Source organism: Parasteatoda tepidariorum, chromosome 9 (genome assembly GCF_982258835.1).
Source record: "Parasteatoda tepidariorum strain Cologne lab strain chromosome 9, Ptep-v5.0, whole genome shotgun sequence".
Lineage (NCBI taxonomy): Eukaryota > Metazoa > Arthropoda > Arachnida > Araneae > Theridiidae > Parasteatoda > Parasteatoda tepidariorum.
Genome location: NC_141763.1, coordinates 48810235 through 48824386, shown reverse-complemented (window position 1 = coordinate 48824386; position 14152 = coordinate 48810235). Strand labels below are relative to the sequence as shown.

At 27.5% G+C, this 14152-nt stretch overlaps 1 protein-coding gene across 1 annotated transcript in view; it reads right to left on the bottom strand.

Annotated features, from left to right (window-relative positions):
- LOC147804041 (uncharacterized) overlaps positions 1-14152 on the bottom strand; it is a 38094-nt gene that overhangs the window by 5594 nt on the left and 18348 nt on the right. Inside the window, exon 2 of the mRNA XM_087151737.1 lies at positions 1197-1365. Within this exon, the coding sequence (XP_087007863.1) occupies positions 1197-1365 (169 nt within the window). The remainder of the gene's footprint in view (positions 1-1196; positions 1366-14152) is intronic.

Here is a 14152-nt window from a genome sequence, read left to right as displayed (position 1 = left end):
GCAATCAATAAGACGCATCATTCTCATGATTACCGCAATCACTAATATAAAAACTTCAATTTAGCCATTTTATTGCCAACCATTCAAATCTAATCACAGATAAATCGCTGTGAAAAAAAATCAAAAGAAGAATTTAATCAAGAAAGACGAAAGCAAAACGATGAATTGAATATTAAAAATAAATATGAAAGCGAGTTCTTCTTCTGGTACATACTATGCAACATCATCATTCGACCTTCCTTTGTTGTTTAAGATGGAGATGTTGACATCTGAAAAGATGTTACTTTTTTTTTACACGCAACTGTCTTATATGGAAAGGGATTGCATAAAACTACAGAACTACGCATGTCTTCTGTAACTGTTGCATAACGTAATTTCTTATCAGACATTTTTTCTTGTTTTCATTTGCACTTCAATTAAGGTGTTCATTTAAAAAACAATGAGCTACTTATACATACTTTGCTGAAATACATAAAAATTTTGTTTCCTTGTGTAAAAGTAAAATGAATTGATATGAAGTTCGTTTTCAAATTTTGTACAATTTGTAATGTATTTGATGTAAAACAATTTGTTACTAAAAAATTAATTTTTTTTCATTAAATAAATTTTTACAGAAAGGAAAAGAACACAATTTTTAAGAAAAAGATTTTATTTTAAAGTTTTGTCGTTTGTTTTGCGTAAAATTGAACGATTCTCGAATATATAATAAATTTCTAAAAATAAATAAATCAAATCAGTTCAATGCCAAACTATAATTTCGTGCGATTTGCTGTAACAGCAATAAGGAACTAAATTGAAAAATATTTCTATTTGAGTCATAATATCGTTGAATGTCGTTACTTAATTTGCTCGATAATATGGTTATATTTGACAAGAAATTTGTCACTGCGCAAAATTTTTAATAGTGTGAATGGGGGATATGTCAGCTGAATGCAGGGATTCTGCTCATTCAAGAAAGGATCGGGAAAAAAAAACATAATAATAACCATTAGTTTGATTTGTAATCACAACGAATTATTTCACAGGCAAAAGATAGATACCAAATTTGTTTTCCCTCCTCAATGGCACGACAGCCAATCGTAGGTCCTGCCCTTCTTCAGAATTTTTAACCACGTTACACATCTTTTGCCTTGTAAATTTATTTACATAACAAAAATTCAAGTAATAAAAAGAAAGAAACATGTCAGTAAACTTACATTATTATAGGGCATCGCGTTCGATTTTTCTGAAGATTTCGCTCCGAAAAGTGCCTCTTGTATGAGATGCGGCGGAAGTTCTAAAGTTAGATCAGGTCCCCATTTCGACGTACTTGAAGATGCGCATGCCCACATAGCAAGAACCAGCACCAAACATGCAACTGTTAACCTGTAACATACATGAAAATTAACATTCATCCAATTATGTAAGATGTATTATTTTTTGTTATAAAGATTAATTGAAAAATTGGTGTAAGACTAGTGAATATTTATTAAACTATTTAAAACTTGCCATACACAGAAAATTAAAGATATGCGTTTCGTGATGGACTAGCTTCCCTTCTTGTAGTTAAGAATGTTAGTTCCAGTTGTATCATGAGAGGAAAGTACTATTTAAAAAATTGGGAGTATTTTCCTAGAAAAATATAATTTTAGTTTTCTGGGTATGATGATTTAAGAAGTTTTAATAAATATTCATATAATTTGTTTTGTATCTTCTTTCATTTTTACTTTTGTGTCAGGTATAGTTTGTTGCATCTCTTTCAATTTTGTCATGTTAAGTAAGTTATAACGTTAGTTATTAAATCATAATTTTCGATTTTTTTTTATCTCGAGTTTTGTGCCATTAATCCTAAACTAAATGATTTCTAGCAAAAAGAATTTTAAAATTTGTTTAACAAAAATGCAAAACAAGCATTTATGTCAAACATAACAAAGTGAAGCAGAAAATGGCGCCTGAATAACTGCTTTACAAAGCTTCCAGGTACAATATTCCATCTTATTTACAAAACTTAATTAAACTGTTTTTTACGAATGCTATAAAAATTGAATAAAATCTGACGTTTCGGAAGCCATTGTGAAATATCGTACAATAAATACTTTTCAAGAAAAACAGGATGATGATTTGACAGGTTACTGCTAAAAACTCATATGGTTTGCTTCCGTTTATTGTTATAGCAACGTAGAACATACTTAGCAGCTGCGACTTCTCTTAATATTAGGAGGACCGAAGTTAGTAGCTAATATGACTTGTTATTTCGAGAAAATAAAGCGCAGTTACTATAGGAAATAAAATAGCTACGCCAAGAAAGCAATATTATTATGTATTTTTATGAAACATAAAAAGAAATCAATTTAATGTTATAAAATAATATCGGTAACCTTGAACTGAAATATCGTGGAAAAGCCGCAAACTTAATAAGATATTAAATTGAATCCCATTTTTTTCTCCGTTTAGTTGAACAATAGAATCGTAAAATCATGTTAAGGCTATGTTGTCACATGAAATAATCTTTTTATGGTACTTTTATAATTGTTATGAATTTATAACAGTTATTCATGACTGCCAGGATATCTTTTGCCTATTTTAAGTCAGCACCCTTGTACTAATTAGGAAAAAGGCGCATGTCAACAAGAAGAAAAATCCCATTTTTTTTTTTAATTAAAAGTATTTGTGATCTAATTTTTTAATGTTTGATAATTAACTCCACCAAATAAGAGATTTTTAAAAAATTATATATTAAATTAAACTATAGCTTTTTGTCATGTTTAAGATACTAAAACCTTTGCTGTTTCTTTCTTTTCCTTGGCTGAAAATTTCGAAAAACACCCTTAAAGAAAAGTTCTTTTGAACAATAATATTGTTCAACAATAGAGTTCAAAGCGTTCAGAAATTTCGAACATTTTACAAAGATTTATTTTTGTTATTCACATTTCATAGTATATATTTCACGAGAATTCATAAGCTATTTATATTCATAAGCTCATAACGTTTAATAATCGCTTTATGTTGCCTTATATTCTTATCAAATACTTTTTACGAATACAAAATTATTGTGTATGCTTATAGTTATTACGAATACGAAAATAGTTGTTATCAGCGAAAAGTTCGAAAATACAAAATATTGAATAAACATTTTGTACCTTAAGATAAGATTATAAATCAAATATTTATAAATGAAATGATAATTAAGCCGTGTTATTAGCCATCAAAATGCGTTCAAAAATGTTAATGAAATAAATAATGGATAAATCTGAGGGAAAATACAAATCATAAAATTACAGCTAAGGTAAACTTGAAATATTTAAATATATAACAAACATATTTGAGAAAATCATCACCTAAAAACCGTTTATTCGGTAAAATTTACTTTCAGTTTCGTATTTTTCACTAAATGTGAGGTAATAAGAACTATAATTTTGAAATTATTATGAACGGAAAAATTACGTAATAATTTAAAATACCACATATATTGGATTTTATTGCTAGAATTATGGTTTTTCACTGCTAGGTAAGTTAATCTTATTTTAATATCTCAATTTAAATTAGTCATAACTAATAAGTAGTACTATATTTTATTACTTAAAAAGACTTGAAAATCTTTCATTATACTCTGTGTTATTTAAATTGTAAGATACAGTTATAAAAATATCAGGAGTCTGTTCATCCAAATATTATTAACCAGGATGACATTTACAACAAGCTGTGTTTGTCAAACATCGATTACTTATTTTTGTACGTTGTAAAACATATATTTATTCTCCGCCTAACTAAAAAGTAGCACAGCCGTTAAAAACGTGCATCACGTGACACTTGTTTTCTTAAGCTAATGTTAACTTAAAAAATTTTAAATATCTGGCAGAAACATTTAAGAAAATCGTGAACCAATTTCGTTGCTTTTTTTTAAATTTCCATTGCTAAATTATAGTTTCATTTTTCTATAGCATAGCAGTTTAAAGACTTTTTACTGAATTTAAAAATTGCGTATTGTGGTTACATTATTGTGAAAACGAAATTGTGGCTTTACTTTAAAGTTCGTCAGAAATATTTTTTATTGATCATTATTTCTAACTTCACCGGCAAATGACGACTTCCAAAATTGAATTGATAGTGAATGATGTACAGTGCGCAAAAAATAAAAATGGACAAACCTGAATAGCTTTTGACGTAATGATTGGATTTTCATGTTCTAAAAACATAAAATTCTGTTTATAAATATTAATTTCGATTGATAATATGTGTTAACTCTTTGTCGCAGATCGGACACCGGTGTTCCAGTTATATATGCATTTTCTTTCTGATGCTTTAATTGCAAGTAAAAATACATTTAATTATATTTTAATTATAAAAAGCAGTCTAATAGTTACTAAAAAACTCAGTTAGATTGTTGGAATTATATTTGAACTAAAATATAAAATTCAATAAAAGTAGTTTGAATTTTTTTTTTCATTCATATTCAAAAATATATCAATAATTCATTTTGAAAATAAAAAAAATTCAAGAAATATTAACTGAAAAGAACTGCAAATTCGAAAATTTTTTTTTTTTGAAGTGAGCTATCTTTTGAAGATTTTACCTTTAAAACCAAAAGGGACAACGGTGTCCTATGCCGCATTTCATAACCATAAATTATTAGGATGCTTAATACAATATTTATCGCTTATTTCACTTAAATCTAATATTTTTCACTTTTTGAAAATTAATAAAAATATATTTAATTCTGCGTCAAATGGTTAACTAATTTCAAGATTTAAATTAAAGGTGTATTGATGTACAAAATTCATGAATTGGTCAATTTATAGATAAGTTTAAATAAGGAAAACTAATTTACTGTGCTAAAAATATTTAAAATTCTTATATATTATTTTTTTTATTTACATCTAATCAAGAACTGTTTAGTTATAAATTTATCGCATTACAATCAACAACTGATTAAGGAAAGGGATAAAAACTTCGATTTAACTCTATATTTTAAAATATTTGAGGAATTCCGCTTATTTCACTGCAGTTTCCTTATCTGAATTCAAGAATAAAATTTAAAATAATTTGCAATTAAATAAAAATATTTCCTAGAATACACATAAGCATTTCACACAATACAGAATTTCCCATTAAATTTTCTCGATGAGGAATTGTATAGCTTGAAAACAGTAATTTGAAAGAACATTATTTTTCCCAATGGGCGTTGACTTGGTTAATATGAAGCCAAAAACTGTTTCAAGGTCAGTTAACAAAAGACTAGTAATAATAACAATTGCTTTCATAAAACAATGATTAAACTTTGTCGCTTTCAATAGAACTATAATTTGAATGAAGCATCTACCTCTTCAAATCGAACCTAAATGGATTTTGGAATAAATGGACTCGATGAAAGGAAATAAGTAGTACTCTGTGGTTTTCAAGGTTCAATTCATTTAAACTTATGAATAATATCTAACCCACACATCACTTTCATTGGATCGATGTAAAATAAAGACGATATTTGATTACAGATGTAAAATTTATTAAAAAAATTTTAAAAAAATACTAAATACCATGGGAGGATTCGAGGAAAATTGTTTTAAATTTAAGGATTGTGCAAAAATGGTGTCCAACTTTCTTCAAAAAAATATTAAATAACTTTTTTCATAAAAATCATAAAAGATAAGCATTCCCGCTGCAGTTAATTGTGGGCAAAGGGATCATGGTGATTCAGGCTACACAATTTCAAGACCAATGGTATGATGGAGGCAATATGTTCAGATGGCGTGCTGACTACCTCTAATGCCTAGATGGTGTGGTACCCATCGATCTAAAGTTTGGTGGGCTTCAAATCGCCACTGAGGATCGAACTTCAGTCCTCCACAATGACAGCTCACTGTCTTTAACCACTGAGCTATAGTGGATTCCTTTATCACATTCCACGCTATAGTACTTAAACAAATATACTTGCAGTTCAAAAACAAAGCACTTCATTGCAGTTTAAGTCCCAAATTTTATTTCTAAACTTTAACTATGGATTTTAATAACACTAGTAAGAGTAATAATAATATGTGTCCTTATTTTATATGAAAGACAAAAGTATCGCATAAAAAAATTAATTGAAAGGTAATGGTAATAAAAAAAACAATTGAAAGCAGTGATATTTTGGATTAGATATAATTTGCGTTAAATCGCTTTAAATTAATCAATACAAAATATGTACTTGTAAATATATAGATTTTTTTCTTTAAAAAAAAGTTCATTGTTTTTACTAAAATTACCATCTCATTTCATTTGGTCACATAATTTTATATTAATTTATAAAGTCATATACACAATCATAAAATTTCAATAACTTGGATTCATTTTAGTACTACCCATTCTTTCTCCTATGTCAAGAGCTAGCTTGTCCACATAGTACATGGGTATTTTGACATCATTCTCATAGAATACTAACGTGCCCGAAATTTTGTGAAAATCAACCGCTACATTTTATTTTAAAAGTAAAAATGCCCATGAAAATTCTTAAATTTAAACGTATTACTAGGACTTAAATAAAACATAAACCGAAATCCACGTTTTTCGATACAGAAGAAAATCAATCCAAATGTTAAACAAAAGCAAAGGAAAAACCATTTTTTATTTTTATTTTCAAAATAAATGTAAAATTAAGAAAAGAATTAAATAAAATTTTATACAAACATTAAATTGGCGGGCTTTAAATGTTTTATATCGACCAAAATGCGCGATTGCTCACATCTTGTTATCCATAATTTAATATTAAGGAAACGTCATCTGATTTTTTTCCCGCTACAATGACGAATGTTTGTAGTTTTATTTAGTGCATCAAGTGATGTTTATAATTTGAAGGGGAACAACCCCCTTCCCTCCAAAAATAATTTCCCTAATTGTTGCAACTATTCTTAAACTTTTCACCTGCTTAGCCCCACCTCATGATAAACAGTAAAAATTAATCTTTCTCCATGACAAATAATGTGGAAATTTTTTATATATATATGAATAGTTTTCTTATAATATGTATAGCTAAACAGTTGTATTGGTTATTTTTAGTTTCTTCCATTTTGTCAGTTTCTTTAGATTTCTTTCAGGTTCTTCTATCCTGGAAAAAGTAGGTTTCTTCTGGACGAAATGCCAACCCTGTGATACGCCTGGAGGGGGTATCCTATAAAACGATTGCTAAAGCGTAAAAACAGGGGTCATTTTTCATGAAAATCATCAGCAGCAATGGTGTCAAGGTCTTGTATACATGCGGTGCAGTGTTTTGTTGATTTTTGTTTTTGCATAAATTTGTTGATTCCATAAAGGAGATTTCTCATTCTGTAAGCGTATAAGTACTTTAAAAATAAAATAACGTTAAAAGTGATTATTCCACCAATAATGAATTTCAACCAAGTGCATATCTTTTATCACATTATGAGTTTCGAAAACGCTTGCACCTGTCGTAAAAAATGACAAAACCTAGGATTTATTTGTTATAAAACCGCGTGGAGGAATCTTTAACTTGCTTTTAAGTAGCTAGACAGACTGATGTGAAATCTTCGTAGACAAATGTCCTATTTAAGCGAAGTCTTTGTAGGTCACAAAGATTAGGCTCGTTTACATGGTTTTTTTGAAAAGATGAAAGTATTTTACACTACCCTTTCCTCTGCAAAATAAAACTTTTGAAAAATTCATAAACACTTCTTCGACAAAGCAATGAGGGCAACAGGGCTAATTTCTGTAAATTTTTTGAGAACGAAAATCTAGCTGAAGAAGAAACTTCATTCCCCTGCAGTTATGCCGTTCTTTCAAATTCATAACAAATTTAATCAAACCGTCAAACAATAATGCTGTAAATATTCTACTACATACAAATATACTAAATTAATCAATCAAAGTCAGATCTTTTTTTTCTTTTTCTTTTAGATGAACAAAACGATATTGAATACCACTATACAATCCATCTTAAAGCAACGTGCCAAGTAAGATGAATAAGCAAAAGCTCTTCGGAACCAGGTACCTGTCTCCTTCAACAACAAGATTAAGATAACTACGTCTTTGCCTAAGAAAAAGAACAATTTAAGTGACTTTTTTATTTCTACAAGGGACAAATTTAATCAGTTAAAATTTCAGTTCATAACCATTATTAGTTCAAACTTGCACAAAGGATAAAAATTAACTCGCTCAATGGCCACTATATCTGTTACTACATGTTAAGAAATTCGGAATACTTGTTGATGAAGGACATATGTACGAGAGGAATAAATATTAAATTTCGAAAAATTGCAGTTTTATAATAAAAGTTGATCACTGTTGAACATGCTATTTTCGCTATTAATTTGAGTGTGTTATTTGAAATCAGGGGTCTGTCTAGGTTTTTCTGAGAGGTACCTATTTTGTGAAAATGTAGACATAATTTGTGAAAATTAAAAATTATATTAAAAAATCAACACAAAAATAAGGATTTATCATTTCTTACAGGATAAAAAAATTAAATTTAAAAAAAAAGTATTTTGTGAAAGTACCGTTTTTCCAAAAGTTGAATTTGTGAAGGTACCGCTTAACGGTAGTAAATTTGGCCTGGGCAGATCCCTGGAAATTATAGCGAAAATATTAAACACGATTTGCGTTGATAAATCAATTTTCCAGTCTATTTTCACTAATATAACATAAAACAAATCTAGTCAGTTTAGTCAAGCAATATATCATTTTTAGTTAAAATTTTTTATGAAATAATTTCATTTCAAATTTCTTTGTCACGTATCCTTTCATTATTGCGATGTTTTTTTTACGAAAGACAATTATTTTTACTGTATTTGTAATACTTATTTATTTGCATACAATTTGCTTGTAAACATTGAGGTCCGGACTTAAGTTTGGGTAAGAAACTAAGTTTTCTTTGTTGAAGATCAGTGAAAACGAAACTCATTGAACTTGCAAGCAATCTCTCAGTTATGTTATAATATTTAAAGATCTTAATCAAGAAATCGCAAGTATTTTTTTAAATAAATATTAGAACCTTCCTTTCCTAAGTCTTTAAAGTATAAAACTTAATTGAGTTACCATAAAAAAAATTTCGATTAATTTGACACACTAATCTACATTTTCGTAAATATCGAGCATTCGAATATTAACAGAAATGACTTCGCGTTTTTAGAAGAACTCTTTTACCGACACGCATATATTCTATTATTTAACGAACCTTGACACACGAACGGCTTTTTATACGATGGTCATATATCATTCAAAGTGAACAACCCTACTTTAAATAAAAATAAAAAGATTCTAACAGGCTTTAAAAGATAACATTACTGACTTTACAAGCAATTTACGCAACCGTTTTCAATGATCTGGGCAATTATTGTGATCATTTTCTTTTGAAGGTAGAAATCACGTTACAACTGTTATCAAATAATTTAGATTAAAGACACGATTAGCGGAAATGAAAAATAGTAAGTCTCTTTGGAAAGTGCGATTTTATAAGCAAATGTTAGGTAAATTAACATAATGTAATTATTAAAATTTGGAAATGTTAATTTATAGAGGGAGTTTAAATGTTGCTGTTGTTAACAAGCCTTTTAGATTAGCGACAAGATTTATAGAAATAAAATTTCCTCCGGCCACTTTTTTTATTCACTACGGACGATTTTGAAAACTTATCTGTCGATGAACTTATGATAGGTGCAATTATAAACACTGCGATCACGGTTTAAAAACGAGATAAGATTTTCATATTTACATCAAATTGCTTTCGGCACTATTCACTTCTGTAGCTTTTGAACATTTCAACACATTTCCAAAAGAGTTAGATTAATATTTTATGCTAAAAGTAGCGTGAAGGGAAATATTCGCTAAAATGAAACTGGTAAAAAACATTAAATAAATAACTCGCAATGAATATCAAACATGCTTTAAAGACTGTTGTCTTCTGATGTTAAAGTAGGAGGAGAATATGCGTTCATATGTATATATATTTTTACATATAAAAATACAGTTTCCATATTTTTCAGTTTGAGGCTCAAATTCTTTAAATGTCAAAAATCCGATTGAATAATTTTTTTTTTTGAGAGAGAGAGAGAAATTATGTTTTGGAACGTGCGTACGGACAGAGGAGAAAGGCAATTGTTAGAAACATGTCCAAACTTCATCAGGCAATTAAACTGGGTTTGGTGTTTTCATCCCTGCATTCGTCAGTATCAGTAATGATTCGTTAAATTTGTTTTTGTTTATTTCTTTGCTTTTTTGAAAATTTAAAACACCTATTGAGCAAACATTTTTTACTTCATATTTTAAAATGGGTTATACGAGTATTACTTTCTTTTAAACACATACTTGCATTTAAACTCAGAAATGCTTTAAAAAAAAAAAAAAAAAAAAAAAAAAACCATCGTTTGATCTAAATATATAATACACAAAATCTTGGTAGAAATATACTGTTAAGTTATGACGACAATACTTTCTTTTCACTATTGGAACAAATCAAAAATAAATTTCCAATTAAAACAGAAAACATTAAATGTTAACATAATACAGATTTTTCAAAATAGTTACATGAATTTTCCTATTCTACTCATAGAAAAGACAGTCTTATTTCTTTCAAATAAATAAAAAAAAGTGGAGAAATGTGCGAACAAAAATTTGGACAATCATGCAATTCAAAATGAAGTTAAAAGACATAATACGCACGTGAAATGCTTTAATACTACTATGGAATTAATATTTTTCAATTATAATAGAATTTATAAGATGTTAAAATAAATGCGCATTTTTTGAAATAATTATTAGATTTTACCTATTGTACTCATAAAAAAATATTTACATTTCTTTCAAATAAATAAATAAAAAGGTAAAAAATGTCAGAACAAAAATTTAGACTAACACGGCATTGAAAATAAAACTGCAAGAAGGCATAAAGATGCACAAGAACTGCATGGAATAACTATGCTGTACACACTTTATTTGAATACAAGATTATTTTTTTAAAAAAATATATAAAATATGAGATGTTTAAACAAATACACATTTTTTAAAATAATTATTAGATTTTTATCTCTTCTACTCATTACAGAAAGGATTATCTCATTTCTTTCAAATAAATGGAACGAACAAAAGTTACTTTCCATTCTGTTTGTGTAGAAAAGAAAATGGCGAATCTCTGAAAATTTTGGACCAAAATGGCAATCAAAATAAAGTGGAAACAAAGCAAAATTTGTAAGTAAAGAATTTTGAACTCTTTGAACAACAAACAAAATAATAAATTTGTTTACAGACGCTATACAGTTCGTACCACATGAATTATTCACATGAATTGAGAGCCGAACAATTTGACCTACCTAATAATTTACCTGCGTGCAATGTGATTAGTATAATTAGGACTTAATTAAAATTAACCTCTGAAAGTTGGCGTTCCTAGTTTTGTTAATGTGTGACATACTTAAATCCGCATTCGAATCTTTGCTTTAAGGTAGGCCGGTTTTCAGAAATTGTTGAGGTGATAATCTGTTCTTATATCAAAGACTGGATCCATTAACAAAATCTTTATATGTTTGCAAATGTCAAGGTATGGAATCTAAAGTAAAAATGAGCTAAACGAATTAGAAGCGACAAAGAAAAAGTATTCCACAAATTTTCTAATAATTTTATTAAAATGATCAAAATTAATGAATTTTAATCAAAAATAATGAATTTGAATTATGAAATAATTAATGCTCAAAAAAGATCTGCATACCTATATATATATCTTTTCAAAAATAAAATTTAAAAATTTAAATAAGAAAACGATTTAAAATATATATAAAATCGTATGCGAAAAAATTTTTTCTCATCAAAAAATTTTACAATCTCATTTTTATATGTTACTCTTCATTAAAGTTAAAAATAAAATTTTAAAATTAATAATAGTTGAATATTAACTTTATTAGAAACTGAAAACACTCTTCTAACTGAAATTTTTTCGAATACAAACTTTTAAGATTTATATAAAGAAAACGATTTCAAAGACACATAAAATCGTTTGCATAAATTATTATTCATTTTCTTATTTTTAAATAATATTTTGCGATTAACATAACTATAATATTTTTTAAATTTAATAAAGTTTAATTCGCGATAAAAAAAATTTCAGCAACGTATGAGAATCACTTAAATAAATACATTAAACCTTTCGTCATTCTAAGAAAAAAATATTAAAAAGCTAGAATTATGTTAATGATTAACCTCGGTTTAAGAACACTGAAAAAATTCTTTGTTTAGAAAAGTGCTTTGAAATGGATCCTTGCAAATTTCTTAGAACATTCACGTAAATATTTATTCTAATTGGATTCAGTTGAGTTCCATCTCATCAATGATTCTGACCACGTTATTATAGCCACGCTTCACTAAGTGCCATTTCCCTACAACATGTTTTCATTGAAAAAAAAAATAATAAATTTTTAAAAAAAAGCATGTCTACTGCTAATCTACGTTGTATCTCAGCAGGTAGATATACACCTGTTTCAAAATTAGAAATCATTAGCATTCGTACATCATCGGTCAGCAATAAAATATATACACTAAGGATATATACACTAAATTATTATTTCTTTTATTAATTTTTATCTAATAATATTTTAATATTTTTTTATTTAACGGTTACATAATACTTATTTTATGTTAATTTTGCTTATTAATTATCTTTATTTAATATGCTTAAGTTTGTTTTATAATTTATCCCTAATTCTATATAAAAATTTAATGATGGTATCGCAGTTTTCCATTGCTGTAGATACATTTTTATTGGCCGGAAAATCACGTGGTAGGATCCACATTAATTTCCGTTGGATCGCTCTAGTGATCAAACTATGAGAACCATACTTACCAGATTGCGGTTAACGCCTATATTTCGGGAGTCAGAAATCCGAATCCGTTGAAAAAAAGGTTTATTTACTCAGAGAAAGTGCGTTTTTGTGTCTGATTTTGGAACTTAAAATATCTTCTGTACTAATTAATTAACACATTTGAGGTCAACCCCTTCAGCCATTAAGTTTGAGTCCTAGAACGTCTTAGAACGTAGTCCGTTTTATTTATTTATTTATTATTATTATATACATTTTTTTTTGGCGCACTGTACAGTGTGATGCATACAAGAATTGTATTAATATATAGCCTTATTGGTAAACAATATATTAGCCATTAGGCTTAAGGCCATATATTAGCCATTAGGCTTAATAATATATATATTATTAGCCTTATTGGTAAACAATAATATTGAATTACAGTTGCGAACTCAAATATCTTTAATTTGAAATGTTATTTAATGATTACTGAGCAAAATTTTTTGTGAACCTAGAATAATTATTTATGGAGATATGGTCATTTTTATAAATAAAAAAAAAAATTATAAAATTTTTTTTAAAAAAACTAATTGCTGTAACTTTATAAATATTCAATGGAATCAAAAATTATTTTGTTATTAATTTGGAAAGCATAGTTATTATGAGTTTTATGTTATTTCCTTATTCCTCTTTCAAAAGTGTTCTGTTACGAATGTGTCCTGTTAATCCACGGTTTTAAATTAATAGATATAAGTTTTATTTATTCCTAATTGTGAAAAATTTTGCAACATCATCATCAGGCTTATTTTGAAACAATAGACAAGAGAGAAAGAATTATGAACTTCCCACTTTATCAGTGATTTATAGCACAAAAATGCAGTCCGTACTATGTGACAACAGTGCTGCGTTGTCGGTATGAAATCTTTTTAAAAGAATTCGCATGAATTCAATGCAATGATTTTAAAGTTGAAAAAAGAAAGTGTTTCGTAACATTTCTATGAAGGAATAAAGTGTTACACGTTACGTTAATGATTTCTTTTAAATCTCACCCTTTTTTTTAATGAACAAAACGCATTTTTGTTTCTTTGTTAAGCATTACGCATTGGCACTGCTAATTGCAATTTTTTTTATTTAGATATTAATGCTTTTTTTTTCTTTTCATGTTTTGTAACACTTTTAATTTAAAACTTACTTAATTAATTTTTAATTCCTTTGAATTGCAAGATCAAAAATAAGCAAAATAAAATATTGTGACTAGAAAAATAATATATTGGGAACAAGGATTATATCGAAAGTTAATTTAATAACTTCTAATTCTTAATAAAGGATAATTACAAGAAAAAAAATCATTACAAAATTGGCTTCTTGCAACTAGAGAAGTAACGTGATCATGCCTAACCAAG